Raw genomic sequence first — 27,061 nt, 5'->3', positions numbered from 1 at the left:
CAGTCAGTAAAGTATACACATTTTTTACTTTGTAAAGTCCTGTTTCCACTAAACACTTTCGGTATGGTACCTTTGGAACCACAAGTATCGCTTCAGACGTGGTACCTAGGCCTGGACCCAAAATGGGGACAGTACAGAATGGTTACATTGGCACCATCCACAACTTTTCACAATGGAAACAGAGAAACAGCGTATCGAACTGAACCCTTCTGTAGGGAGTTTACTTGTTTTCTCCAAGTCAGCGTGGGTTTTCTCCAGGTACTCCGCCTTCCTCCTACATATTTTGCTTTAAGACATACTATGCAGGATTTCCACATAAAACAATGTATAGACTCACATAGAGGTAATCCCTCTCAATCATCAGTTATGACCCACCACATAGTGTGGTGGTGGTGTATTCATCTGCAGACTCTGCCCTCTATTTTCTTATTTTTTTGCTTTAGATGTTCAGGATGGTCCTGGGCACAAATAAAGGTGGCTACGACAACTGCAAATACAGTGCCAAAATGAGAATGAATCTGGGGTTGGCTTTCTTTTGCTCGCGCTGGTGATGTTAACGGACAATCCTGCACAGTATACCTTTAGAGTATAAAAAGGTTTAAGTACTCATTTTACAGCAGAGTGGCCCAGGTTTATTTATTTATTCATGCATTCATTTGTCATAAAGATGTTACTTCTGTAGCTGGTGCAGGTGAAGTTAGGTTTAGCAACCTGATATACTGCTGGAGAAATAAATCACATTTTAAAGCCCCTCCTGTGTTTTATATATCAGATTTAATCTGCAAAGTAACCCCAGCTGTTAGGTGAATGTAGAGGAGTAAAAGTATGACTTCTGAAATGTAGCAGAGAAGGTATAAAGCAGAAGAACAAGGAGATGCTGGTATTTAAAGGTCTAGTGTGTAGGATTTAGTGGCATGTAGCTGGAAGAGTTGCAGATTGCAACCAAGTAAAACTTTGCCAGGCGTGACAGAGAACTGCAGTGGTGACACCCAAACATGAATAGCCTTATCTAGAGCCGGTGTTTGGTTTATCTGTTCTGGGCTGCTGTAGATTAACATGGTGATCTCCGTAGACGAGGACCCACTCTGTAAGTAGATATAAACGGCTCATTCTAAGATAACGAAAACACAACAATTGAAGAAAGCATAATTATGTATAAATATTATATTCCATTCCGGCAAACGTATCTCTTTAAATCCTACACATTGGTCCTTTAAGTCTAGAGCTTGAGTAACTGCACTCGGTTAAAGTTCACCACTGACTTTAGTGTGGTTTAGTATTACATTATTTTAATGAATGACATGGTCACAGCTGGAGGACTGTGTGTAAAGCCTGCTGGGCTTATCACTGGAGCATCTGCATTGTCTTCCCTCTGAACCAACTGGAGCAATTCAGTGGAAACCATAGCTTCCCTAAAAGCTGCAGGCACTTCAGTCATGCTTCCTCAGAAGAAACACACCCCTCAAAAACCCAGTTCATTTGTGTGTTTATTTTTCTGCGGCACATCATGATAAAAGAATTTCTTCTACCATTCGGTGTCACACAGACCAAGACTACAAATCGGTACAAAATAATACAAAAATATAAATTGGAAGTTTGTGGTGTTTGTGTTTCCATTACTATCACATTAGACAAGTGTTGTTTGGTGTGAGTGACATCAGCACCTTTCACGGGAGGGGAGAAATGCACCTCTAGCTAAAAGACAAAAGCATTCAGTAATATCTATCACTCAGAGGAGGTGGCTGCAATATGCAACATATTCATTGTGTTCGTAGCCCACTGCCCTCTAGAGGAGGCCGAGCTACAGCAAGTCAAATCACACAATTATCAAAAATAAGTTACAAAAGATGAACCAGTGGTGTACACGAGACAGTGATGGCTGTGGTCAGTTTTAACAGAAAAAAACAACATATTGCACCTTTGACACCTCAGTGAGAAGTTGCTCATGAATTATGAAGAAAAAAAGCAAGTTGAACTCTTTAAAAAAAAAAGCAAAAAACAAATATTTAGGAGAATCACAAAAAGCTTTAACTAAAATACACTGAATAGGAATGTAAAAAATATAACAAAACTGTACACAAAAAGTTCAAACAAAGGCATAGTATCTTAGCTCATGTCACTAAAAAACACACTGCCATGTCCTTTTCAGTGGTGGGAAAACAAACAGAAATCTAGCTGTAGAAGATTTAATGATCGTTGATTACAATAGCTGCAGTTTCAGAAGGCTTCGTGTAGTGTTATCTGAGAAACGCACATGTCCGACTATGAATTTAGGCTTCACAGTTCAAGCACAGCAGCTGCTATGGACAAGGCACAACAAGGCCACAGCAAAATAGTTTCAATCCAGTCATCATGATGCCAGAAGTTGGGGTCCACAGGAGAGCTGCAAGGATCAGTGTAGTAAGTTGTGGTTTTAATCATTTATCAAGCAAAAATGCCCCCAAAAAAACTCCCTCGTTTGAGATTCTGTAATGTGAGACTTTGATGATATTCTTTGTCATAAGTGATACCGAACTGAATATTTTTAGCTTTTGGATTGCTGGTCAAATATAAAAAGCCAATCTGAATATATCACATGAGCTGAGGGAAATTATAACGGGCACTGTTAACTATTTTCTGGCTTTTTATTTCTAGATATCACAAAAAGAGAAAATTATCAACACCTCAAAGGTCCAGTGTGTAAGATTCAGGGGGATTTAGTGACATCTAGTGGTGAGGATTGCAGACTGCAACCAGCTGAAACTTCCCCTAGTTAGGATTCCTTCAGTGTTCAGGAGGTTTTTACCAGGAACAGAGTTATCGGCAAGGGTCTCTTCCTCTCAACAACAAACAGACCAGATGACTAAAACCAGTAAAAACCCTGAATCGAACAGTTTCACGTTACTAATCAGTGTTTCTCTGACAGTTTTTACCATGTTGCAGACGGGCCGCTAGCACAGCACCTGTTAACGTGTGCTCACCTTTTTTTATCCGATAACATACAGGAGGTTTTTACCGTGAGCTGAATTATCTGCAGAGGTCTCTTCCCCTCCAAAACAAACTGATTAAAAACTGGAAAATAAACACTAAATGAAGCAGTTTCTTGTTTTAAAAAAAAAAAAATTTGCGTTCTTCCGACGCTGCTCGTCACCAGAGGGGCTGCTAACTACACAAAAACAAAGCTGTGAATAGCCTCATCTAGAGCCACTGTTTGGTTTGTCCATTCTGGGCTACTGTAGAAACATGGCGATGCAACATGGTGGACTCTGTGGACAAGGACGAGCTCCCAATTATAGGTAGAATCACAATGATTTATATTCCATTTCTGCCAATATATCCCCCTAAATTGTACACACTGGATCTTTAATCTGCAATGAAAATGATCATTTGTTTAATCCCTAATTTAGTCAACTACATCCAGGAACTCGGGGTCCATGGTCATTTAAGTTATCACCATGGTAACCAGTGGGAACCCTTATGACCGACAGCGGGAATCTGGATGTGTTTATATGTTAACAGGAAGTGGAAGATTGCAGCTTTAGAAATCTGGGAAGCAATTACCATCGACTGCCCACAGATGTTGTGAGAAACCAGTGACCACGAGGTTGTTCCACCACAATGCAGACAGACGGTTTGATGCATTCAGTTACTGACTTGTCAGCAGAGTATGGTCCAGTGAAGAAGAAGGGGAGTATTCCAGCCCCCGCAGATGCTGCAGTAGCATCCACTTTAAAGCATAACAGCACAGAATCATGGGAAGGCTGCTAGTTTCAGCCTTGAAACCTGAGCCTGAATAAACAGTTTCTATGAACAGGTACAAAGAAAACGATAATTATAAACGGTGTGTTTCTACATTGGTACAAAAACCTACAACTATATCAAACAAAAATGAAATTAAAAAAAAAGTAAATGAGTCGTCATAAATAAAAGCTATGGCATGTTTCAATGGCATCATATTCAAGTAGTCTTGTTCAAGTCCCTGATACTTAGTGGTTTATGTAAACATTGGAGTCATTAACACAGACACAGAACCGACAGTTCATAAGAAGGCAGCAGCAATTCATATGTACAACACACTAACAACGTCCACATCTCCTTCACCATGCTGGTCCAGTCACATCAGTTTGTGTTAAATTCTTTGAGTGGTGCCGGAGACACTGAGATTAAAACTTTAGTATGACAAAAGCCTGCAGCTGCCAGAGAGACACATTTTCACCCGGGTGTGCGACGGCTCTGCCACAAGGCCCGACTTTGGAGATGGGAGAGAAGAGATGACGAGGAACGCGAGAGGGGGAAAGGAAAAAAACAAAACACTGCGGGCACGTTCCAGTTGTAGACTTCACCTGCTGTGTTGGAAACGAGGAATTCTTCGTCCCCTCTGAGGGCTTATGTGGTGAGGAATTCTCAGAGGGGCCCTTCAGCTCAAACAGAGACTACAGGATCAATGCTCGCTGACACTCAGGAGACACACGTGACAGTCTCGCTATGTCGTCTTCTATCTCTCTCAGATGGTGGCTCAAGAAAAATACCAGCCAATTTTTTCCTCTCTAAAATGTGTTCAATATTTGGGATTAGTTAATTTAAAAAAATCATGTCAAGCAGCAAGATATCCTTATCACAGATACTTTGTGTTCTCTGCACTTCTAAAATTGGCTCAGCTATCACACAACTGAGAACAGGCACTGAATGAGGTGGGTGTTGGATCACACTGCTGCTTTCATCTCATTCACAGTGATGACAGTCTCATAATAACACAGATTTATAAAACCAGTTCAAAATATGGCAATAATATTTTGCAATGCCTCAGTATGTCATAGTGGTGGAGCATCTGTCACGTCAGTGTGATGACTTCCACCGGGTCTGTCTTGCCTTTGGACCTCTGCTTGCGTTTGAGGCATCTCTGTGTGAGGGATGGGGGAGTTGGACAAGCTGAAGGTGTTGCGGAGCTGACGGAGAGAGAGAGGAGGTCTGGAAAAGGATATTTCGGGGTAGGGAATTGGGTTGGAAGCATAGCAGTGCACTCCCGCAGGGGTTTGTGTTCCCTCTCCGTCTCCTGGCGTCACCTGTCAAAGCAGCCCGCTGCGAAAGTGTGATGGGCGCCCAGGTAGCCCCCGCTGTAGGCCATGCTCAGACAGTGGCGCGGCTCTCCAGCGAGGGCCATCTGTACAGAAATGGGGCCCTGGAGCGGCAGCGCACGAGCCCCAGGCTGGAGTCCAGAAGTCAGGCTTGGGTAGGAGGGGAACCCACCCCCGGGAGTCATGGACGGAGCCCCGGTTAGGAGACCCATCCTGTGGCTCTGAAGGAAGTCCTGAGACATGTTCACCACAGGCCCCAAAGCCTGGGAGTCAGCTAGCGCCTGCAGCTGGGACAGGGACGGGGAATGCTGGGAGAGGTGGGGGAAGCTCTCCGGCTGAAAGAGCAGCTGTGGTGTGGAGGAGGTGGAGGAGGAGGAGGAGGCTGGTCTCTGTATGGTTGACACTGGAGAGAGGTGAGAGGTCTGAGGCTGAGACTGCAGAGAGGACGGTCGGTGAGGAGGAGTGGATTTGGTCTTGTTGGCCTCCTTGACGTCATTGTCATGAGCACTGTGGAAAGAAAAGGTAAAACAATGAGAATTTAAACATTTAGTTTATTAAATTAGAAACTATCACCATCCTTAAAATACAGGGGGAGAGCAAAGTGTGTTCATACCTGAGTAAAAGATCTACTCGGAAAAATGGCTGCTCAGATAAATCCATTAACAGGGCAGTGACTGGTTTGTACCGATCGTTTTCATTCCCACACAATTAGTGTGAACATGTGCAAACAATTACACTTACACAGAAGCAGACAAATAAACACACACAGCTGCTGGCCAAGAAATCTACAACTTAATTACAGTTGTTAAAGGGCAGATCCATTATTTATTTATTTATTTTTTCTTTTCTTTTTTACTTTTTTCTGCAACATCCAATTAGTGTTCCTCATGTATTTAAATTTAACATTCAAATTTTAGTCGAAGTACCCATGTTTGTGCATCAAAATGCCATTTTCCAAAGCCCCTCTGAAAACATTTTCCCATCTGACCTGACGTAGATATCTGCATGACGAAGCTGCTACATTTAAACACCCTAGCCCACCTAATGTGCATCTTCATGACTGAGCCAATCCTTGCATGAAGAGTGTGCGTTGTCTATATTACAAATTAGCCAGTCTTCTAAACCCCCTTACTGGCACACAAGCCAAACGACATACTGCTGTGTTCCTTTATTAAGGGGACCAAAATACATTTTGCTGCTGATCCCGTCAAAATATAATCTAAGTATCAATAAAAACATCTGAACAATCCCCCTGTTGTTGTTGTTGGCAGTCTAACCTATGTCACTGCTTTATGCTAACAGCTGAGTGGCCGTTTCCATTTAACAAACACGCAAAAAAACACAGATGAAGTGATCGTTTCATTTACACAGCACTGAGGCTATCAGATAGGATTATCAGATAGACAGGCTTTGTCAGATTATACAAACAACATATATAAACCTCTACTGGTTTAAGCAACAGGCGTCTTATATTCCAAAACCATGGCAACCAAAAATACAGAGAAACAGGGGCTTTAATGTTATCTACCTTGAGTTTCCCACTACACTTCAAGAGGCTCATCTGACAGCCTGGCTTTCTGTTAGACCTTTCTTTTCTACTTGAGTGTATTTGTATGTGTATGTGCGTGTATGTGTGTGTGTGTGTGTGTGTGTGTGTGTGTGTGTGTGTGTGTGTGTGTGTGTGGGTCCCTTACAGCAGCATGAGCTCAATGCACTGGGTGAGGTGGTCCCAGGTATAGCCTGTTAGTAGATGCAGAGCTGTCGTCCAGCTTGGGGAAATTTGAAGGCAAATACGTGATGCTGCCACACACGCAGCAGCAACCTGGGATGGTCGGAAACTCAGGAAGGCGTGGTCTACAAGAGCCCAGAGACAAGAGTTCAATAAATTATTTTATCAAACCTGCACCACAAGCTTGATAATTTCATGTCCAACACCTGTAGAACAAACAAAGGAAAGTCCAGTTTAGCTTTCTCTCCTTAACCCACCTTGCAGTGAGACTTCCAGAAAGTAGTGAGTGTATTTGTCCATGAAGGCCTTCGTCTTGGAGAGGGAGGAGAGGGGCCAGCCGTTGTACAGGTCGCCCTCCTGCACCGAGGCATGGAGGTAGTAGTCAATAAAGTGGGCGGGTGTGGGCATGCACAGATTCCAGCCGAAGGTCTCGAGCAGCAGAAGCTCCATTTTGATCAGATCCTTCTTGTTGAGAACCAGGTTCAGGCTGCACATAAATCCCAGAGAGTTCAGCTGCTCCAGTTTGGGAACCCGGTCCTCCTTCTCCTCAAATTTACCTGGAAAGAAAGGAAGAGATGCAGCAAGGTTACTGAACAGTGTCTAATGCAATTTATTATAACTGACAGTTTGAGGTGACAAGATATGTCCCATCGTAACAACAGACCACCCATACCCGTGAAAATGTAATTTTATGCAGAGCTAAAATAATCAGTCAAGTGACCAACAGAAAATTAGTCGGCTACTCTGCATCCACTCAAATTTTTTTCTAGGGCGCCTCTTAAGACCGTCGCTATGGTCTCTCCCCCCTTCCAGCACACTTTTGCTCCAGATGGTTGATGTAAAACTCATCACTTCTGGAGTGCCAGCACAGGAAAGTCGCCACAGACACCACAACTCAAGTATACTACAAAATGCAGAAAGCTTTCCCTGGGGCCAACAGGCTTAATCAGCATTGTGTGACCTCATTTGGCAAGGGCTTCAATGTAACAGACAGTCATTCATACATAAAAGTCCCACACTCTAGCTTTGAGCAGTAAAGAAAATAATAGCTGCAGCTAATTTGTTGGAAATCATAGCCACAGAGGTCACACTTAATAACAATTGCGTCGATAATCAAATTAGACAACTGTTTGTAAAACTTTGTCTCTTTCGAGGGTCATTACATCTTCATAAAAAATTCCCCCAAATACATGAACTAGCTTTAAGAAAACAAGCTGCAACATTTTAACACAAAATGGTGTCACGTTCAGCCAAAGTTAAAACCAGTCATCTTTATATGTGGTGATGATTATAGATCTCTGCTCTCTTTCAGTATTACAATAAATATTATCAACAGTACCAATTGTAGCAGGTTTACGGTCAGCCCTGAAGAGCCTTACTCCAGCTTCCACAAAACTAAAGTGCCTGCTAAGCATTAGCAATTAAGCCGACTATTACTGAACATCTGGCTATAAAGCTATTACACTAACAGGGAAACGTCACTATAGGCTTACAGGGTGTGGGGCACTTATAAAAGCTTCACACTTTCTATGAAAAACCTGATTCCTGATATTTCTGTCTGTCTTATTCATTTCATATCCTACAAGACAATACACTGGTGCCATTATGGTGAGCCCCCTCCCATCCTAAGACATCCTCCTCTCCTTGGCAACAGCCCCGAGGCCTTAGTGGTCTGTGTCACCAATAAAGAGGGGTGACTCTGCTCAAGCTTTAAGAATGAGGAGGAGGTGCTAGGAGGTGTCAGGTTACTCTACAGGTTCCCCTTTAAAGCATGTGCCTTAAGCCTCGTTTCCACCAAGCAGTCTGATACACAATAGAATGGTTACTTGCATTTCCATTGTCAAAAGTTTTGGCCAGTACCATCAGAACAACTCTATTCTATCCTGCTTTTTCGTCACACCTCTGTTGAGGCCCCTAGCACATTGATCTGATACTAAAAGGTGGAGCCAGAAAAACACTGCAATCTGTTGACTGGTCAAGAGAGAACATTTACACTTACCCGACAAGGAATTAATGCACAAACTAGCTAGTTTTAAAATAGACTCTGATCACTTCAGCCTGCTCTTTTTTGTTCTTAAAATGTCGGCGCACAACCTCGTTCCATAGAGGATCAACAAGGTGCAGATGTTCTTCTGCAGCGTTGGTGAGGAGGAAGTATAGCAAGCGCTGGATGGAGCATTGATGTGGCAATTATTGTCTGGTAACACTCCCAGCTACATATTAAGAGTACTGTGTGCGATGGAAACTCAAAACAGACCTAGGGTTTAAGTACTTGCCATGAACAGCCAGCATCAAAGGGACTATTGGGAGACAGGACATTTGGCCTTGTCGGAATAAATGCCATTAATCTTAAAATCCAGTAGATGGTACAGGGTCTCTGCAGGTTTCAACAAGTCAAATTTAAGACTTTTTAAGACTTTTTTTAAGACCATCATGAATACAATTTAAGACCCATTTCACATCGATAAATTCGATAAATTCTGACCGGGCAGCACAGGTAGCCTACTTCAGTTCCGCTTTGTAGTTACGTTATAGCGTCCTCAAAAATCGAAACATTTAAAAGTGAGACTGAAGTTTATGCATGTTTTAAATAAAAGTAACGTCAATAGATTTTTAAGACCTTTCAAAATCGTATTTAAGACCTTTTATGAGATTTTACGAGAATTTTAGACATTTTAAGGCCTTAAATTCAAATTATTGGATTTAAGACTTTTTTAGACTTTTTAAGACCCCGCGGATACCCTGATGGTAGTAAAGTTCGACGGGGACAAAACATATACAATATCAGAAACACGATGACTCCTTATCACATGTAGTTGCTCAAACTTCAGAGAAAGCATTGTCGTTACGGAGCATTCAAGGCCAGTGGTTTCATGGGAGAACAAGCACAACTGTTAATACCATGTGTGTAAGTGTGAAGTTACTAAATCACTCTGGTTTGTGCGATAAGGTTTTTTTTCTACATGCAAATTTAAATGTGACTCAAGTAAGAATTTCATCCCTGTGAATGTAGTTTTTCCTAACGACTGTTTTTGATAATGAGCTGCCATGTTCATGATGTTACATAAGTCGAAGCATTCTCTCTGACTCTGACCTCTGCCTGTATTTTCTTATTTTCTGTGTTCGGGATATTTATGGGCATGTAATCCCACAGAGCTAGGTGAGGTCAGGACTTCAAAAAAAGGTAGCAAACATGTGCCAGACCGTAAGCAGCAGGCATCCAAGAGACACAGCACCGAAAAACACAAATATATCGCAAGGTGAAACGCCAAGCTAGAGCGAATCTGGGGTTACCCGCTGATCCTGTATAGTATACCTTTAATTCTAATAGTCTGGGAAATAGATCTAGACATATGTAATGGTTGCGCTCGGATATTTGCATATCATAGAGGACCTGAATATTGGCCTTGACGAGATCCATGATCTCTGAGTGTCAAAATATGCATCCAGTTGGGAATTACAACAACCATCCTGTTGGGGTTAATATTTGCCTCTGCAACCATAGCAACCAACACATCAAAAAAGGGGGCTTTATTGGCTTTTCTGAGCTGTAGTTAGGAGGGGTAAGAGTGCATACTCCAAGCATCAATTGTCTGCACTGCCTTTACTGGACCTCATTTACCTCTTTGTGCCCATGTCTCAGTGAGTGGGGCGTCTTCCTACCTACAAGTGCGAGTTTTACCGCTGATGGTGCGACCCACCATTAAGCAGGGCAGAAGAGAGGAAGAAAGGGGGAATGGTTGAGAGAGCATGAGGGGAGGGGTGTGGGGGAACTGCAGCCCAACACAGGCCAGAGGGGTAATTAGCAGAGAGGCAATAATGGGATCTCTCCACCAGAACAGGAAGCACTATGAAACAGGGCTGTTTACACCCACCAGGGCTTGTTCCACAGCCCAGTCCACACTTGCCCCATTCTCTCACCCTCATATCCTATGGATCAGGCCTCTGTCTGCTGCTAGACTGCTATGTCCACACAGACGCTGCCATAAAAAGCCATCAATGCCTCCAATCTCCACATAACCCCAGCCTCTTTGATCTTAAGAGAGAGACGGCACAAGTCAATCTCCTCATTGTGCTCTGTGATTACTCCTCTGGTTTGCTACTGACGGTGACCGGGCACATCAGAGACATGGGAAGCTTTGACAACAAAATACAAAGCAACTTCAGAGGGACCTACTGAAGTACAGTATGACTAGAGCCACAAACTGGCTTGACTTACTGTAAAAAGAACCGACTCCTGTGTGTGTCACAGTCTGTATGACAAAACACTGCTCTCCTTCATTTCAATGACTTGGCACAGCAGGGGTGCAGCCACAGGGGGCTCCAACAAAAAAAAAACAAAAAAACAAAGGGCAGTAGGGCAAAAATAGTTAATTCTGGTTCCACTTTATCTGCAGCACAACCCAGTGTTAGATAAAGAGCCAATTTGGGCTACAACTACCTATTACCTATTCTATACATTATGCATTGTTCCGTCAATTATTTTCTTATTTGATCATGAGAAGTGAAAACAACTCATCACATTTTCCCAGAGCCCGAGGCAACGTCTTCAAATTGCTTGCATTGTCAGACAAACACTCCAAAACACAAACACATTCAATGTATTGTCATAAAAGACAAGAAAACCACTAAAGATTCACATTTGAGAAGCAGCACAAACTCATTTTTGGCATTTTTGCTTAAAAACTTCACTGGTACATTGTTATCAAAACTGCTGCTAATTAATTTTCTGTTGATCAACTAGTCCACCAATGGTTTCATCTCTAGTGCTAATACGACTTTGGGTACTGATGGTTAAATAATACAGATCAATACTTTAGTTTGGAACATAAATGTTTTATACAGGACCCCTTTTCCCCATTTATGCCAAATGTATCACAGTATAAAGAACTGGTATTTAAGGCTAATATTAGCGGAGTTAAAATCAGGAATTATCTGCTCCATGAATATCAAACATGATTAAAAATCAGACCAAGGATTAAACCTTATGTCTGCACTATGCCTGTGCCATACATTTATGTCTGTTACCGCACTATGTATTTTTTATGTGGCAGCCTTTATAGCCAAGACAAATTTCCTCAGAGGCAAATTAAGTAATCGTAGGTAGTTTTCAATATTCCATGTTACAGACAAATTTGAACTGGTTTCAATCCACCGGCATGCACTGGTCGATGAAAACACGAAAGCTCATATACCAATTTCAATACCCTGCAGTGCTGAGCTATATTATCGTTTGCCTCACCTCTTGTACTCTCTTATCTCAAATAAATATAAACTCTCATTTAGTGTATTAATAACTATGTTTACCTGCACAAAATATCCTTTTTTTTGCCCTTTTTTTTTTTGAAAAAGAACATTTTTCTTACACAGCTCCTGAAAATAATATTTCTGTTCACATGTAGCTGTGCGTATTCCGATCTATGTGTCCAAGCGTGTTGTTTATCACATCAAAATATGTAAAGGTGGAACAGCTGAAGCCACTTGCGACACTTTGCTTCTTTGCATGAAACAGACAAGAGGTCGTGTGTCACAAACTGCGGCGAAATCCCCAGTTGAGACGCATGTTCTGAATGCACTGTATACATGTCCATAGAACGCTCTGAATAACACCGGCATATCCCACATGTCTCAATCAGAAAATGCTTCATTTGGAAAAAGGGCCTTTTTTGAAATACCCCAATGAAATAGGCCGTTTAAATGACCCGCATCAAAATTGGAATATTAGCATAAGATTACTGCGCATGTAAACGTAGTCTGGGTTTAATAAGCCATTAAAACTGGACATCATGATTTGTATTTCATCTTCTCACTGATACTCTGCAGCAACAACACCATAAAGCCCCTCATACTGTTGTCAATGTGAATGTGGCCTGAGAGAGATGATGCATTCCTCTCCTGTGAGTTCAGCCTACCTGGAATGCAGACAACTAAATGATCCTATCTTAAGTCAGTGAGCAGGGAAGAGACACTGATGAAGAGAAAAAAACAGCCTCTCTTTTTTATCTACACAGACTACCTTTCCATACACTGCAACTACGGGACACCTATCCTTTCTCACTGTGCCGGCCCCGCAGGTGATGGTGATGATGAGAAAAGGTCAAGTCAACAGGGAGAAGTCAGAGGGCAGGGGTTAGGGAGAGGTAAGTCGAGGATGCAGGGCCTCCTCCCAGGTGTGCTGTTTGGTGAAGAGGTGGAGGTGGGGAGGGGTTTAGAGTAGGGGCTGTTAGGAAACCTGAGAGCTGTATTCTTGCAGAGACAAAGGCCTCTGTTTCTGATGCTCTTCATTTTGCAGCCTTAATGTACTTCTATTACATTATGATCAGTCCTCAAAATAGTTACATTCCTCTAAGAGAATAAAAGATGACCACAATCAATTTTATGATTTCATACAGTTTTGATTAGTACCCCCGAACACAAGACAGTGGCTAGCAAGTGTTGCATAGTTATTTATCCGGGGAGTGAATGCAATTGTAACCTTTCCCTCATAAGACAAATGGGGAAAATTGGCATCATGAGACTCACTGTTGCAGAGCTACATATTAATCCAATATGTAAAAATAAAAAATGTGAATGTATTTTTCAAAATGTTATTCATGTCACCTGCTGTTAACATTTAATGTGTAATGTACTGGTTTTAAAACATCTTGCCAAAGGACGGCAGTTGAAAATTAGCCAGTTGGCTAACACTGACACTTTTACAGAAATGTTTAATTAATGATTTGTTTAAAGTGTGATGTCCTTATAAATAAAATAAATTAAATTAAATGTTGATACTATCTTGCCAGTTAAGAGTGGGAAAAAAAACACACTGGCCAATCCTCATTTTCTTCCTCATTCTCTACTTCTTTTTCTGCTTGACTTGACAGCCATGGAGGAATTTCCTCTGCTGTTTAAACTCCTTTTATTTGCTGGTTCATCTTTCATTGGGAGTGTGAAATTGGTCACAGCTCCATCACAGAATCTCCATGTTGCCACCCCTGGCCTCAGCAGCTCTCACAATGTAGGCCCAGGCCGACCCTTGACCCCTGATGCTAATGCCTGGGTGACCAAGGAGAATCTTAGAAACCCAGCCCTGTGTATTGATGTGTGTGTGTGAGTATGTGTGGCGTGTTTTAGGGGTATCCGTCCACAGAGGGGGTAAAGTGCCTTGCGGTATCAGTGATGAGGACTGACACAGGGAGTGTGTGGGCAAACAGAGCCCCAGGCAGTACACAACAAAACATGAAACATGACTTAATTCTAACATTTGTACTAAAGCTTGTGGGTTACAATTACACACATGCTCTCATGTGAACAAAAAGGTGAACTGGTGCTTTGGTTACATCTGATGGCAATGAATAATATTAACTTTTTCAAACCCATCGGTACATCTTAACATAATTTCTTTAATTATGAGAGCCCCACATGACAACAGTTCAATCGGAATTATTGTCAAACCTCAGAGAGGGGATAGAGGGGGATAAAGGGGGAAGTGGGCTCCCTATTAATCTACATTTCAGGGCACCCTGCTGGGTGGTTCAGTTCTAACATGTCCCATTTTGCAGGCCACCACCTCTCCCTCCCTTTCTACCCTGTTTAACATCAGCAGCCAACCTGCCTTTGAAGTACCGCTCCATTCGTTTCCCAACCCCCCAGGGATGTGGGGCTGCTTTTACTGGCCATCCTGTCCCAGGACTGGCTTGCTGTGCCTGTCCCTGACAAGGTGAGAGAACGAAAAGGAAACAGAGCCGGCAGCGAAAGGTAAAAGGACACCACCAGAGCCTGAGTCCGTTAAAGGGTTATGTGGCAGTAAACCAGTACCCTTTCAATGGGAAATTCTCTAATGGATTAGACTTAAGTGTGAATCTTAATTAGATAATTACAAAAAAAAAAACTATGTTTATCACAAGGTTGCCACAGCGACAATCACCTCATTTAGCAATTTTCGCTTACAGCAAACCTCTACCATACACACACACACAAACCTGCACACACAACAACCTCCACCCCTCAGCCTATGCTCCCCTCCCCCTCTATGGGAAGGGTCTGGCTGGCTGGCTGGCTGGCTGTCCTGCTTGCATTGACAGGCTTTTGTTTGAGGCCTGACTCAGAGAGCATATGGCAGGTGCCCCTCAGCACACAGATCCTCCCCACCCTCGGGCTCCTAGGCCTATCTAAGTGCGGTGTGTAGTCAATATGACTGAGCTGCTTGTGCGATTCACAGGATGCTCTTTTTTTGTTGTTCAGAGACCCTTCGCTCTATCGGGTTCACTGAACAATATAAATTAAATCGACAATAACTTGCTGCAGAAATTCACCAAGCATCCAATAATCATAATCAAGAGACAAATAACAAACGTCATTCTCTAAATATATAAATAGAGTTAACACTGTGACAGTGTATACTAGCTGGCAGTAGAGCCATGTCCATGATGTCATTTACCATAACAAATAGCTGCAGTATGCAGAGCTCTGACTAAAGGGACCAAGATCTGCCAGGAAGACTGATGTGATCACTGCAGGACGTCATGGAATTTAACACAATAGAAACTTAAGTTTGGGGATGTGGACTGATTTTTAAAAGGAAATATGCAGTGTATACATAAATAGTCTTATCTGAGAGTCACATTAAATTCCCCAGCATGGACTTATTGGATTCTCAGGAATGAGGTGTGATCTGTAAATAAGCTCCCAACAGTCAATAACACTGAAAACTGACCATAATCTCAATCCTGCCAATGAAGAGGAGCTCATCCATGAGCAAACACATCCACCCACAAAAACACACACACAACAGAGTAACAGGATTAAGCATTGACTGCTGAGAGGCACAAAAGAGGTAGCGATTAATTAACCGAGTGTGGAAGCCAGAAAAATTTAAAGAAAGACAATGTATGTGCCTGTCAAAGGCAGGCAGTGGGACCTGGGGAGGCCATTCAATAACTAGGCCACATTCCAAAGCACCTCAGGACAGATAAAAACCCAAGACAACTTTGAATCAAACGCCCTTTCAAGCCTTCATCAATCATGACTGAGACTCCCTAGAGTCGTGGAGGACTCAGAGGCAGGAGAGCAGAGAGAAGAGAGTCTGACTAACTGAGAGCCACAATCAAAAGATTCAATAGAAAACTAGATTAATCTATTAGGGAATAGAAGAAGAACCTCTGTCCAGGTTGGCTTGATCATTTTTGTATCACTCCATGAGCAAACTCTCAAAGCTATTCTTGGATTCTCATGAGATTGCTTTTAAATAAAACCTCTTTCAAGTCTCATATTCAAATTTATCCCACCACAGAGACTACTCTGATTGCAAAGATGGCCTGTGTGCGACTACACACACACACACACACACACACACACACACACACACACACACACACACACACACACACACACAGAGCCCTCCCAAGTGAGCAGGCCCTATTCCAGACTCCCACTTTGACGGCATCATTAGTCTAATTACCCATGATGCCAAGGGCTGCACTAATGTACAGAAAACCTCACAGTCTGTTAATCACAAGACAGACACAGAGACACTAATAACTACCACACAACCTGCACCATGCATCAGCAGGGGAAGGACGATTAACATACCTGCTTCACACAAAAAACACACAAAGACAAAATCTTGTATTTTACAACAGAAGGGCATGTTGGTTACTGGTTATCATTACTGCAGAAACACTGACGGTTTTAAAAAGCAAGCAACTACACGAAGCATCAACCAGTCATCAGTCTAAGGAAGACAAGATAATCAGGAATTAAAATCCAAAGCTTTATCTTGATTGTTTTAAATCTGCACAGTCCAATTAGTGTTGCACGGTATACTGGTACTAAAATAGTAACGCGGTACTAGAGTATTTCAAACAGTACTACACTGCATTTGGAACATACGGGTACTTTGAAATTGATTCAATTCATTAATTTAGTTAATTTATTTTACTCAATTATGCACACAAACGCCTTTCTTGTTCCTATTGGAGCACAGATTGCACAAGTGGTGTGTATGACAACACCTGTATCAACATTCGCAGCTGGCGCACATGAAAAAAGACAAGAGAAAGTCTGCCTCGCAAAGGGAGACAACACGAGACAACACAAACTTGGTGGAACATTTGAGTTACCAAACCGTGACGTCAGTACCGAGGTACTTACTGAACCATGATTTTTTTGGTACCGTTACACCCCTACTATTTATTGTTCTAAAGGTTTGTATCCAAAAGGACTTTTCCTTAGGAAAAGTACCGAAGAGTATCGAAAAGTATCGAAATTCATATTGGTATTGGTACTGAAACAAAGATTTTGGTATTGTGACAACACTAAGTCCAATCACCAAGTCTTCAGTAAGACAGCAATTTAAAGGATAAGGCTGGTGTACATACATATTTTTGTTAACAAATCCCGTTTCCTTAGTCCATCTCTCTACTTTCCATCTTCCCTAACCAGTTAGCTCTAAGTCATTTCACTACTACTAAAGTTGTAAATAGAAAAAAAAAAGAAGGTAATTTCACTTTTTTTTTAAACTGCTTAGTAATTTCCTAAAACAGCTGGCAGCTGTAGATTTTAGCAAACATCATTTAAACAGAAGGAAATGGTGCATTTGTCTGGGACTATTTTCAGCTGTGGATTAATTCAGATTTGGTGCTTAAGTCGGTATTTATGGCAGCAAGACAGTGTATGTGTGACTGATTCAAAATAAACTACAAAGCCCGTGTTCACTGCAATGATGGAACATGTCACCCAGAAAATATTAAGACACATTCATGTGTTTTTAATAGTTTTAAGGACAATGTGGAGCCACATGGCACAGAGGAAAAAGCTATATCAGGGCTTGGCAACACAAGAAATAGTTGTAAGTACAGTTAATACATTACTGGTATTAAAAATGTGTACAAAATGTTTCTTATTGCCAAAAATCAAAACTTCTGAAAACAAAGGCTGGTCACATTAAAAAGTGCCATAAGATAATTAGCCTGGAGACAAAATGGATTTGTGTGAGAACAGTGGTAAGCAGACCTCTGCAACAAATCACATTTTCAAAAGAAAATCACACCTTTGATTAGAGGACATTGTGACCTTGGCAGGTGTGATAGTATTTCACACTGACTGGATGGCCTAAAGGAACAGCAGCAGCCCTGTACATGTTACTGCAGCGAGGATCAAAGACACACAAGTGGTTCTGCGGACAGAAGCGTAGTCCCCTACAGTTTCTCCTAAAACAATGGCTCACTCATGTGACCACAATGGAAACTTTGTTTTTGTCAAACCAACATTGCAGCTACAGTAAACTCTCCACAAAAGTTATCAGATCAGCCTGAAAAGTGGAGCTGGAAGAAAAAAAACACCACCATGGTCTCTTGAGCCCACCTCAAATTAGCCTTGTTGCAGGAAGTGTTGCACCTTTTGCCATCTGTGCATAAACCACAGTCAGAGTATGTTGTTTAGCACTGAAGATTTACAACGTAGCTTTTCCGCATCACAGAAATAGTCAAAACACAATGGTTTTCAAGATGAAACATGAAACCTAATCTTAGTAAAGTTACCTCTGTAGTAGATTTAAATTATAGCAATCAAGTTTTTAAAGTCTTAAGACAAAAAATGAGAAGTTGGTCTTTAAATTAAAGTTTTTATCAAGCAAAATAACTTATTGAGAGGACAAGGTGGAAGGCTGAAAATGGACTTACTAGCTAGGAGCAGACAGGAGAGGGCGATGACATAGAGCTGCTTGACAGCAACATCATAGTGGTCCATGAACAAGTCCAGCAGGTAGACGGCTAGGTGACGTGCTGTCGGACATAGCTGGTAGCGATTACTCAGGATGGCCAACAAGTCCGCAAAGTACCGCCGCATGCCAATCTGCGGAGAATGGGCTCGGTAGACTGGCAGCTTCAGCTCCTGGAGAGGGAGAGGAGAAGAGAGATGAAGGGGGACGCAAATGACAGGGGGTGAGAGGAGCAGGGTGGGCAGGAAGAAGCAGTGGAGACACGGGGGTTGTAAAGAATATGCATAATAATAGTGAGTCGTGCATGTCTCCTGCTGACTAGGTTAAACCGCTGTCAGGAGAGCAGCCGTGTCTAAAATAGTCGTATCAAGAATAAAACCCCATTTACCATCAGAAATTCTTGATTATGCTTCAGCCTCATTTCAATTTCATTTAATTCACCATTGTTGCAGAGAAGAGGAGCTAATTTGGGTCATTGCAGGGGTCTCTGAGAACTGGGCTGAGGGTGTGTGTGTGGTTAGAGGGGGGGCATGGTTCCTCCAGTAGAGGTTGAGTTGTAGATAGGATTAGGTTTCACCCCTAGCACATCTCCTATTCATGTTCAATTAGCTGTATGTGTTTCAAAGTGGAAGGAAGATACTCGGGGGCATTAGCATTGAATCCGCCTTGGATATCTTTGCAATCAGCGACAGAAAACAGCAGAGCACAAGGCTCCAGTTTCAAAATCTGCCTCAGAGTAAGAAACAACAAACATTTAGTGCTGGATATACAAAGCCACAGCGCATACCTTCTCTGTATTTAAGCTGCTTATATCAAAAGATAGTTTTGTTTTTCAAAAATGTTTTTTGCTCTCTGTGAATCGGAGTAAAAACAAGGGCTTCTGATTTGGATTTAATAAGAGACTGAGGAGTGGTAGATTAATCTCACAGTGAGGGGTCCTTACATGAGAGGGGGAATGCAGAAAACATCCACATTATGTCGGGACTGTTGTTTAGGAACATCCCTGACTTAGGGTTGGCTCAGTGTGGCTTTAAAGCTCCGTGTTTCAAAAGAATCTCACAGTACCACATGCTACAGTCAGTACTTTGCAAAACACAATCTGCTGCGAGGGCTAAATGTACCAGCACTGTCATGTTTATACAAAAAAAAAAAAAAAATCAAATGTTTATTTTGAGCTGAGCCAAAACAACAATGATTCTCAGATTCAATGGTATCTAAAAATAAACAGCAGCACCCCCTCCCTCCGAAATCTAGATATAGCCACTCCACCCTTGGTGCCACAACCAACCATACCACCCAGTCCTCCCCAAACGCTCCTCTCCTCCCACTGCTTCAGCCTCTGCCTCTGGTCCATCTGTCTGTCTGGGGGTACAAGGGCAGCAGGAGAATGGGGGTGGATGTGAAGGGTGGGGGGGGTGGGGGGGTGGGGACTGCTGGAGTCTGGAGAGGCTCTGTGGGGGGGGGGGGGTCTGTGTGGGGTGGAGAAGGTGCCTTTGTGGGGGACCCGCACCATAATTAAGGATTCCACAGCTGCCTCTGCCTGATTTGCATGTCTGATAATTTGCCACATGCTACACACCACAGCTATCTCCCACATCAGGGCATTACCGCTGCAGCAAACGTCATTAAGGCTGGATGAGACTGTGGGAGAGCAGGCGCCATGCAGGAAATCTGAACACTGCGTTAAGGCCTTTTTACACACAGCTCGGATTCTCATTTCACCATTCCTTTCATTACAAATTTTACTGTGCTTTCAGCTTAGCCACGTGTGAAAACATCCAGTCATCAAAAGTTTTCGCACACTATAAAGCATTTTGAGGTTGTTTTTTTTATGAAAATGTAAAGCAAGATACAGATGCTTTAAACAGAAAATAACAGGGCCTGCAACTGACAATTACCTGAAATTTCAATTAATCTGTTTAAACTGTTTTTCAGATTAATTATTTGGCCCATTAAATCAAAGATGACCCTTCAGATTGCTTTTTCGTAGAGCTGCAACAATGATCTATTAATCATTTATTTTTCAAGCAAAAACGCCCAAAAATTTGATGATTAATGAAAATTTGCAGCTTTTCTAGATCTTACAATATAATTTTATAATTTTTTATAATATATTTTGGACTGTTGGCCAGATAAAACAAAACATGATTGTCACTGTGAGATTTTGTCATTTTCCACTGATTTCTGATGATTTGATTGACCAAATGATTGACCTCACTAACCGAGAAAACAATCTGTGACGCAAATCATTGGTTACAGGCTAACTTTTTTGTCCAACCAAGAGACGTTGAACACCCAACATATTAAATTACAGCCACGTAAATGAGAGAAATGTAGCAAATCTTCACATTTGAAAAGCAGAAAAATGCAATGTTAGGAAATGTTTACTTGACAAATAACTTGATGATGATTATGTAATTATGGAAATTGTTTGTTGAAATGATAAAACCGCAGTAGGGTCTGAGAGCTTCAAACGAATCAGTCCTTAAATACAAATACTTTAGGACACTCTGCTGTTATGACGGGAAGTAAATCTGAGAAAAATTACGCCGTTATTCATCTGAAGAGTGAAAAGATTGTCTTCCTGGAAAACAAATCTTCATGCAGTTACAATCAATCTAGTAATCACTAAAATAAATGCCTCAATAATGAAATTAATTGTTAGTTGCAGCCCTTACTGTGAGTTACACAATCACAAGACGCTGGTCTGCCATGAGTTAAAACACATGTGCTACATGTGCCTAAATAAAGCAATCGACTCTAATCTGTTAAAAGTGTTCAGCATTTCTTAATTCACCATACGTAACTTTGCAGCATGTACAATGAGGGCATTGCATTACACAGTAGGTACTGAGGTAAGCCTGTTGCTTGGAATTTCACCAAAATGCTGATAAAGGGCAATCAAACCTAACATTAGACTGACTCTCATTATAGTATATGAGAAAGGCGTGGGTGTGTTGTTTAGTTTCCAGCTCTGCGTGCAGATTTTCAGTCTAATTGATGTCTCACTCTGAGTCAGACACCGTCCAGCATGAGTAAACTCTGTGTAAATGAATGAATCATACATATAGGGCTTAAAAACATCTGATCCACAACGGTCCCTACGTACAATCTCTGGTATGCTCAAACACTTGATATCTAAAACCTGATCTGTATTCTTCTCCCTCAGCGTGAAGCTGGCAGCAGATTCCCAGCCCGAAGATGCCAGTCGAGTGACAGATGTCTCCATTAAAGTGACACATGGGAAGAAATATGATCACGCTTCAAGGTTAATTAAGACATTTTCAATTAATGAGCCTTAACTCCTCCATGTAATCTAATTTAGATCATGTTTAAATAGACAACAGGACCATGTAATTATATTTTCTTCCCAACTCTTAATACATTGTGCAGTGTATAATATGCTGGGATGCTGCTGTGGAATATCAACACAGGCCTGACTTATTTGTAGGGCCACAAATAACTGCGCTCATTGTCGATAAATGTATGGACTAGGGGCCTGGAAGTGTGATGTTGTTAGTTAGTGATCAGTGTTTTGTCTTACCCTGCCAACCTTTTGTTTTTGTTTTATTAATATATAGGCCTTTATATTATTTACACTATCAGTCTTAATGTGTTTATTTATTCAAATTTAATTTTATTATTTTGACTGTTTTATGCTGAGACTCTTGTACGGATCTCTATTATCCTGTTTGTATTATTTTTAATTAGTCAATATTGAATGTGTCATTTGACGTCTAGAACCATCATGTACCACCCCAACCAAAAACAATAAAAAATTTAATTATAAAAAAAAAAAAGTTTCTAAATGAAAGGTTCTCTAATTGATTAAGTGTAAATAATATTTTTATTGTCGACAAATAGTCTTAATTCTTATTGATTTATAATTTGGTTTTACAAATGCTAGTTTGTTGCTAAGTTTAACTGTGATGTCCTTTTTTGTCAGACACAAATACATCTACCTTATTATGATTGTTTAAAGAGAAGAGTAGAAAATATCCACATGAGAATACATGTGGTTGTTGCTATTTTTGCCATAAAAAGGAATTAAACAATTAGTCTATTATCAAAATGTTGCTGGTTCATTTTCTTTTGATTGACTATGTGATTAATTACCTAATTGTTGTATTCTGAGGTAGTTTGGGGATCAAAAAGCTAGATAGGTGTGGGTGTTTTTCAATGTAAATGTCAGGCTTTGCTCAACAACCGCAATGCAAACAGGTTTAGCTCACAGGCTACAGATTCCCACCAAAATAAAGCAGCTCTGAATAATAACAGACTCACCTTGATGCGGAGCGACTGATGGATATCTGCAGCTAGCTGTCCTTTCCACCATTGTAACTCCCTCTCCATCTTTCCCATCCAGAGGAGACTTCAAGAATCAAGTTTTACCTGCTGACACACACGTGCCCAAAATGAGACAGAGTTCAGACACAGAAAAGTGGCATGCTGGGCTGAGAGAGAGGAGGACAACTAGGATGTGTGTAGTTTGTAAACTGGTTATTTAAGGAGAAAACCATCTGACACAAGAGAGGGTGAAGTTGTGAAGTTGAATAAAAGTTAATGTACATATTTTCTCAATGACATGATTTTAGGATTTAATCAGATAGATGCTTGAGTGTGCACTGACTTGTAAAAAAAAAAAGTCTATTTAATGAGAAATGCAGTAAAGTTTTGAACACCTTGCTAATCCCACAGCAGAGGTCTGTTCGCCTGCAATAGGCCATTTTCTCTGCTCGGGAATTTAAATGGCTCGGTTAAATACCCGCTCGACCACGCTGCAGGTCAAATGAATCAAAGCAGCCTTTCACTAACGCCATCTTTCACACGGTTGTTCATCTCTGACCTCAGATAACCAGCAAATCTCACACTTTCGTTATCATTCAAAACGCGTCTGCACCACGAGACAGCAGCCAACAGTGAGGCTACACAAGTTAACTGCCCACCGAGCTCACACACACACACACACTCGCCTCGTTTTAAAACACAAAAACAGCACACTCGGTGAAACTAACCGTCTCCACACACACACAGCTCGTTTCTCCAGCACGACAGACACTGGGGAAACTTTTCATCTCGGTGGTTATTGCATATGCCACTCACCGCTCCGACGGGAATGCCCCCCAGACCCCTTTGTCTCAGTCCGACATCCTGAACCAGAGAACTCCTCTTCGGCTCAACTTTGAGAAAGACCTCTTTTTTTCCGGCGAAAAGACAACGTTCAAATCCGCTGGCAAGTTCACACAACAGCCGCCATCGCCAAATCCCGGCAACAGGCGTTTGGTTGCGCCGTTTCCCCCCAACTGTTTACACTTTTCCGAGAGATCTGGCTCCGCCGTTTTCTCCCCGGTAGCTCCGCCGTAACAAAGTAACGTCCTCGGCTGCACCAGCTGCTGCTGTTGCGGTGCGAGGCTCGTGCGCTCGACGTGAAGGGCCTCTCCAGTCTGGGAGTTGTAGTCCTTCAGAGGTCAGTGTCAGAACTACAAACACCAACACATGTTTACAAGGCCGCCTTTTTTAAATACTTTTTTTTAAATACAGTGTGAATTATATGTTATTCTATTTTTTATTATTAACAAATTTTAATTATTTATTATTCTTATTTTTTTCATTGGAGCTCATTTAGCTTATGTACAAGACAGTTTTCATTTGAAGCCTGAGGAGAAATCGTTTGATTGATTGATAAACAGTGTTGGGGAGTGACAAGTTAACAGTGTTACGTAGCCTAATTAAATTACAATACAAATGTAACTGTAATCTCCTACATACTGAGGGGAAAAATGTAATTAAAGGGGAGCATCACCTAAATTAAGAATTGCAATATGTTTTTTCCATAGCCTCAGGAAGTTCACTCAGTACTTGTGAACATGAGCTACTCTCTCTCAAAGCCAGAAACCAGAGACACAAGTCTCAAATCTGTGATGTCATAGGGTATAAAGTCCCGAGCTGCTCCATAAACAATGAATGGGGGCCTGGTTTTGTGGACCCACACATTTGTTTGTTTCTCGTTTTTAAAACCCTGCACATATTTGGGATATGGTGTTTTCATGAGCACAGAGAAATACGGTTATTCATATTCCCTGTATACATGATAAATGCTATCCCTGTTACTGAATACTACATTCTATTTGCACAGGCGCAGTGATGTTTACAAGACAAACACATTTTTGTAACCGTTCATCTGACATCTCTCATCCTGGAACTGTTAATGTGATTGTGGCTTAAAATAAATCCACTTTTGCTTTTATCGGGTTTATCGCTATTAAATGCCAACAGAGCATTGCAGAATTGACTCCCTCCGCCTGATCGCAAGCAATGGGAGACGAGAGTGACTTCACTTTCCTTTTTTGAGTTTCTCATGAACAGAATAAGGTTTTTTTCCCAGTTACTGTAAACAGAATATGGTGTTCAAATGCTCAAACACATGAACAGGATACTCCAATAATCTGCTAATAAAGGGGTTATTCATGTACATGTGAATGCACCATCTAAAACATTTTTTTCCCAATTTATTGTCTATGGAGCAGCTCCAGACTTTGTACCCTATGGCATCACAAATTTGAGTTTTAGGATTTTAGCTTTTGGATTTGGGAGAAAGTTGTTCATGTTGACTTAAACATTCAGACTGTCTTAGACCATAGGAATAATATATATCAAATTTGAAAATGAGTGAGGTTCCCCTTTAAATTACATTTATTTATCAAAATATAGGTGATTACAAAGGGGTTACATCTGAATATATTATTTTCTGTAAAAATTTTATATGTTAATCATAACTCTAATTCTATTGCCTTGTAGCTTTTCGCCCTGTAGGAGCGCCCTCTTTTGGCATAGCCTATTTCCAAACATTTTGAAGCTTTTTTTTGCCATGACCAAAACATTTCTTAGAAAAGTAATCTAATGTAATAAGTTGCATTACCCTGATGAAGTAATTAAATAAAATTAGTTACATTATTACATTTTTAACAATGTTATAAGCAATCTGTAACTTATTACATTATTACACGCAGAGGACCATGCTTCACATAGAAGAAGTACAGCAACAACCAGATAAAAATGCCCTTGGCTCAAAGTAACCTGGCTGAATTTTTGGACAGGCTATGAGCTAATGCTAATCAAAGACATTACTGTAACAATAATGAATGAAATGAAAAGTTGTCAATTAAAAATGATCTAAATGACACAAGTGTCAGTTAAATTTCTTCTGTAAATTACTTTTTATCCACACCACACAGTGCTTCTGTATCCATCATTAACAGCCAGTGAGATGAGCAATGTTTGATCTGTCTAATGAGATGGAAATCTCCCCTCAGAATGATGTACGTGCAGAGCTTGACATTGGAATGCTAAATCTGTTTTAAGGGGGACATTTCCCTGGGTCCAACTTATATCTGAATTTAAGACATGGAGCCTGTGTGAGCATGACTCTGTGGACACAGGTGTGATGTTCAACGTATCCAAATGAGGAAATAAATCGGGTTACAGAGACAGGACAGCGATATAAGACATACAGTACACACAGTAGTTCTCTTTGCCCTTTTCAGTCTCTGCTCTCCATCCTTCCCGTCATTGTCTCATATTGATCTAAATAAAACAAGGGTGAAATTAAACTATTTCTCAAATTTACTGGTAATCCAGGGAACCCTCTCACCTCATGGTCCCTAGACCAGCCCCACTTTGGAAACATTGTGGTAATGCATGCTAAGGGCATGTTAGCTATTATCAATTGTGTCGAGTCTAATTTTTAATGCATTGCAAAAATTGTAGAACTATCCAGAGTCAATTTCTTAGTTTTACTGAATTTAAAAAGCTTTAAATGGGACACACACATCATCTAATGTGCTCAGGATTCATTAGAGGGTTTCAAACATATGGCCCTCGGGCCAGATCAGGCCCACTGGATGACTTTGCACATCTAACATTGATGCACTTATGAAGAATAAGAGGTGCCAGGTTTCGGGAGCATGTAAAACAGCCAGTAGCCTACTTCATGTAAAATAGCATACAATTCTCTGAGAAAAAAAATAATGAATACTTTCTGTGGTCATATTTAAAGATATTGAACATGAGCAGCTTCAGTACAAAATAATCTGTATCAGACTTCTATCTTAAAACTATGCTGCAGGACTACTGCTAAAACCTTTGATTTGTAAATGGTTTGAAAGGCAGGGGATGACTTCACCTGCTTCCTCAATGACTAGCTTGGTGTGGTGATGACAGCATTACTACACAAGAGTTGAAATGCATGAAAAAAAAATGTACATGTACTGAGACGTATTGGTGAAATTGCACTTATTTTTCTGAGGGTATCTCAGGCTGTTCATTAGCTGTTTTATGAGTGGATAAAAGTTTTCAGAATATACTTCATTACACCTAATGATAGGGACAAACTTGGAGGTGTTGATATTTGTAGGTTATTATGCAATGGTTTTACTGGTGCGGCCCACATCAGATCAAATTGTGCTGTATGTGGCCCTGCATTTTACGGTAAAATAAATATAGCAATTTCACTTTCAATTGTACGTTTTCTTTGTGTATTTTTTTTTTTTTTTTTTTTAAATCAGCATTTCAGAAGAC

At 41.1% G+C, this 27,061-nt stretch overlaps 1 protein-coding gene across 2 annotated transcripts; it reads right to left on the bottom strand.

The window, feature by feature from the left end:
• Window positions 1–1,474: 1,474 nt before the first annotated feature.
• ccnjl (cyclin J-like) lies at window positions 1,475–26,965 on the bottom strand. 2 transcript variants are annotated; one of them, XM_033633662.2, is made up of 6 exons: window positions 23,588–26,965; window positions 22,769–22,879; window positions 18,447–18,657; window positions 7,041–7,340; window positions 6,749–6,908; window positions 1,475–5,561 (listed from the first exon to the last, which is right to left on the bottom strand). In XM_033633662.2, exons 2-6 carry the CDS (start codon window positions 22,844–22,846, stop codon window positions 5,039–5,041), a joined length of 1,272 nt encoding a protein of 423 aa, XP_033489553.1. In that variant the 5' UTR covers window positions 22,847–22,879; window positions 23,588–26,965; the 3' UTR covers window positions 1,475–5,038. The 2 variants fall into 2 exon arrangements, with proteins under 2 accessions (XP_033489553.1, XP_033489554.1); XM_033633663.2 differs by having other exon boundaries at window positions 22,769–22,876.
• Between the last annotated feature and the right edge of the window lie 96 nt (window positions 26,966–27,061).

This window comes from Epinephelus lanceolatus, chromosome 7, assembly GCF_041903045.1.
Source record: "Epinephelus lanceolatus isolate andai-2023 chromosome 7, ASM4190304v1, whole genome shotgun sequence".
Taxonomy (NCBI): Eukaryota; Metazoa; Chordata; class Actinopteri; order Perciformes; family Serranidae; genus Epinephelus; species Epinephelus lanceolatus.
Note: the sequence above shows the minus strand (reverse complement) of the source record. Positions and strands in the feature narration are given on the sequence as shown.

Coding starts and splice junctions, on each gene's coding strand:
- ccnjl (XM_033633662.2), bottom strand. CDS start 22,846: ATGGGAAAGATGGAGAGGGAGTTACAATGGTGGAAAGGACAGCTAGCT. Junction 18,658..22,768: donor ATCAGTCGCTCCGCATCAAG/GTGAGTCTGTTA, acceptor CTCCCTCTCCAG/GAGCTGAAGCTGCCAGTCTA. Junction 6,909..7,040: donor TCTGGAAGTCTCACTGCAAG/GTGGGTTAAGGA, acceptor GGGCTCTTGTAG/ACCACGCCTTCCTGAGTTTC.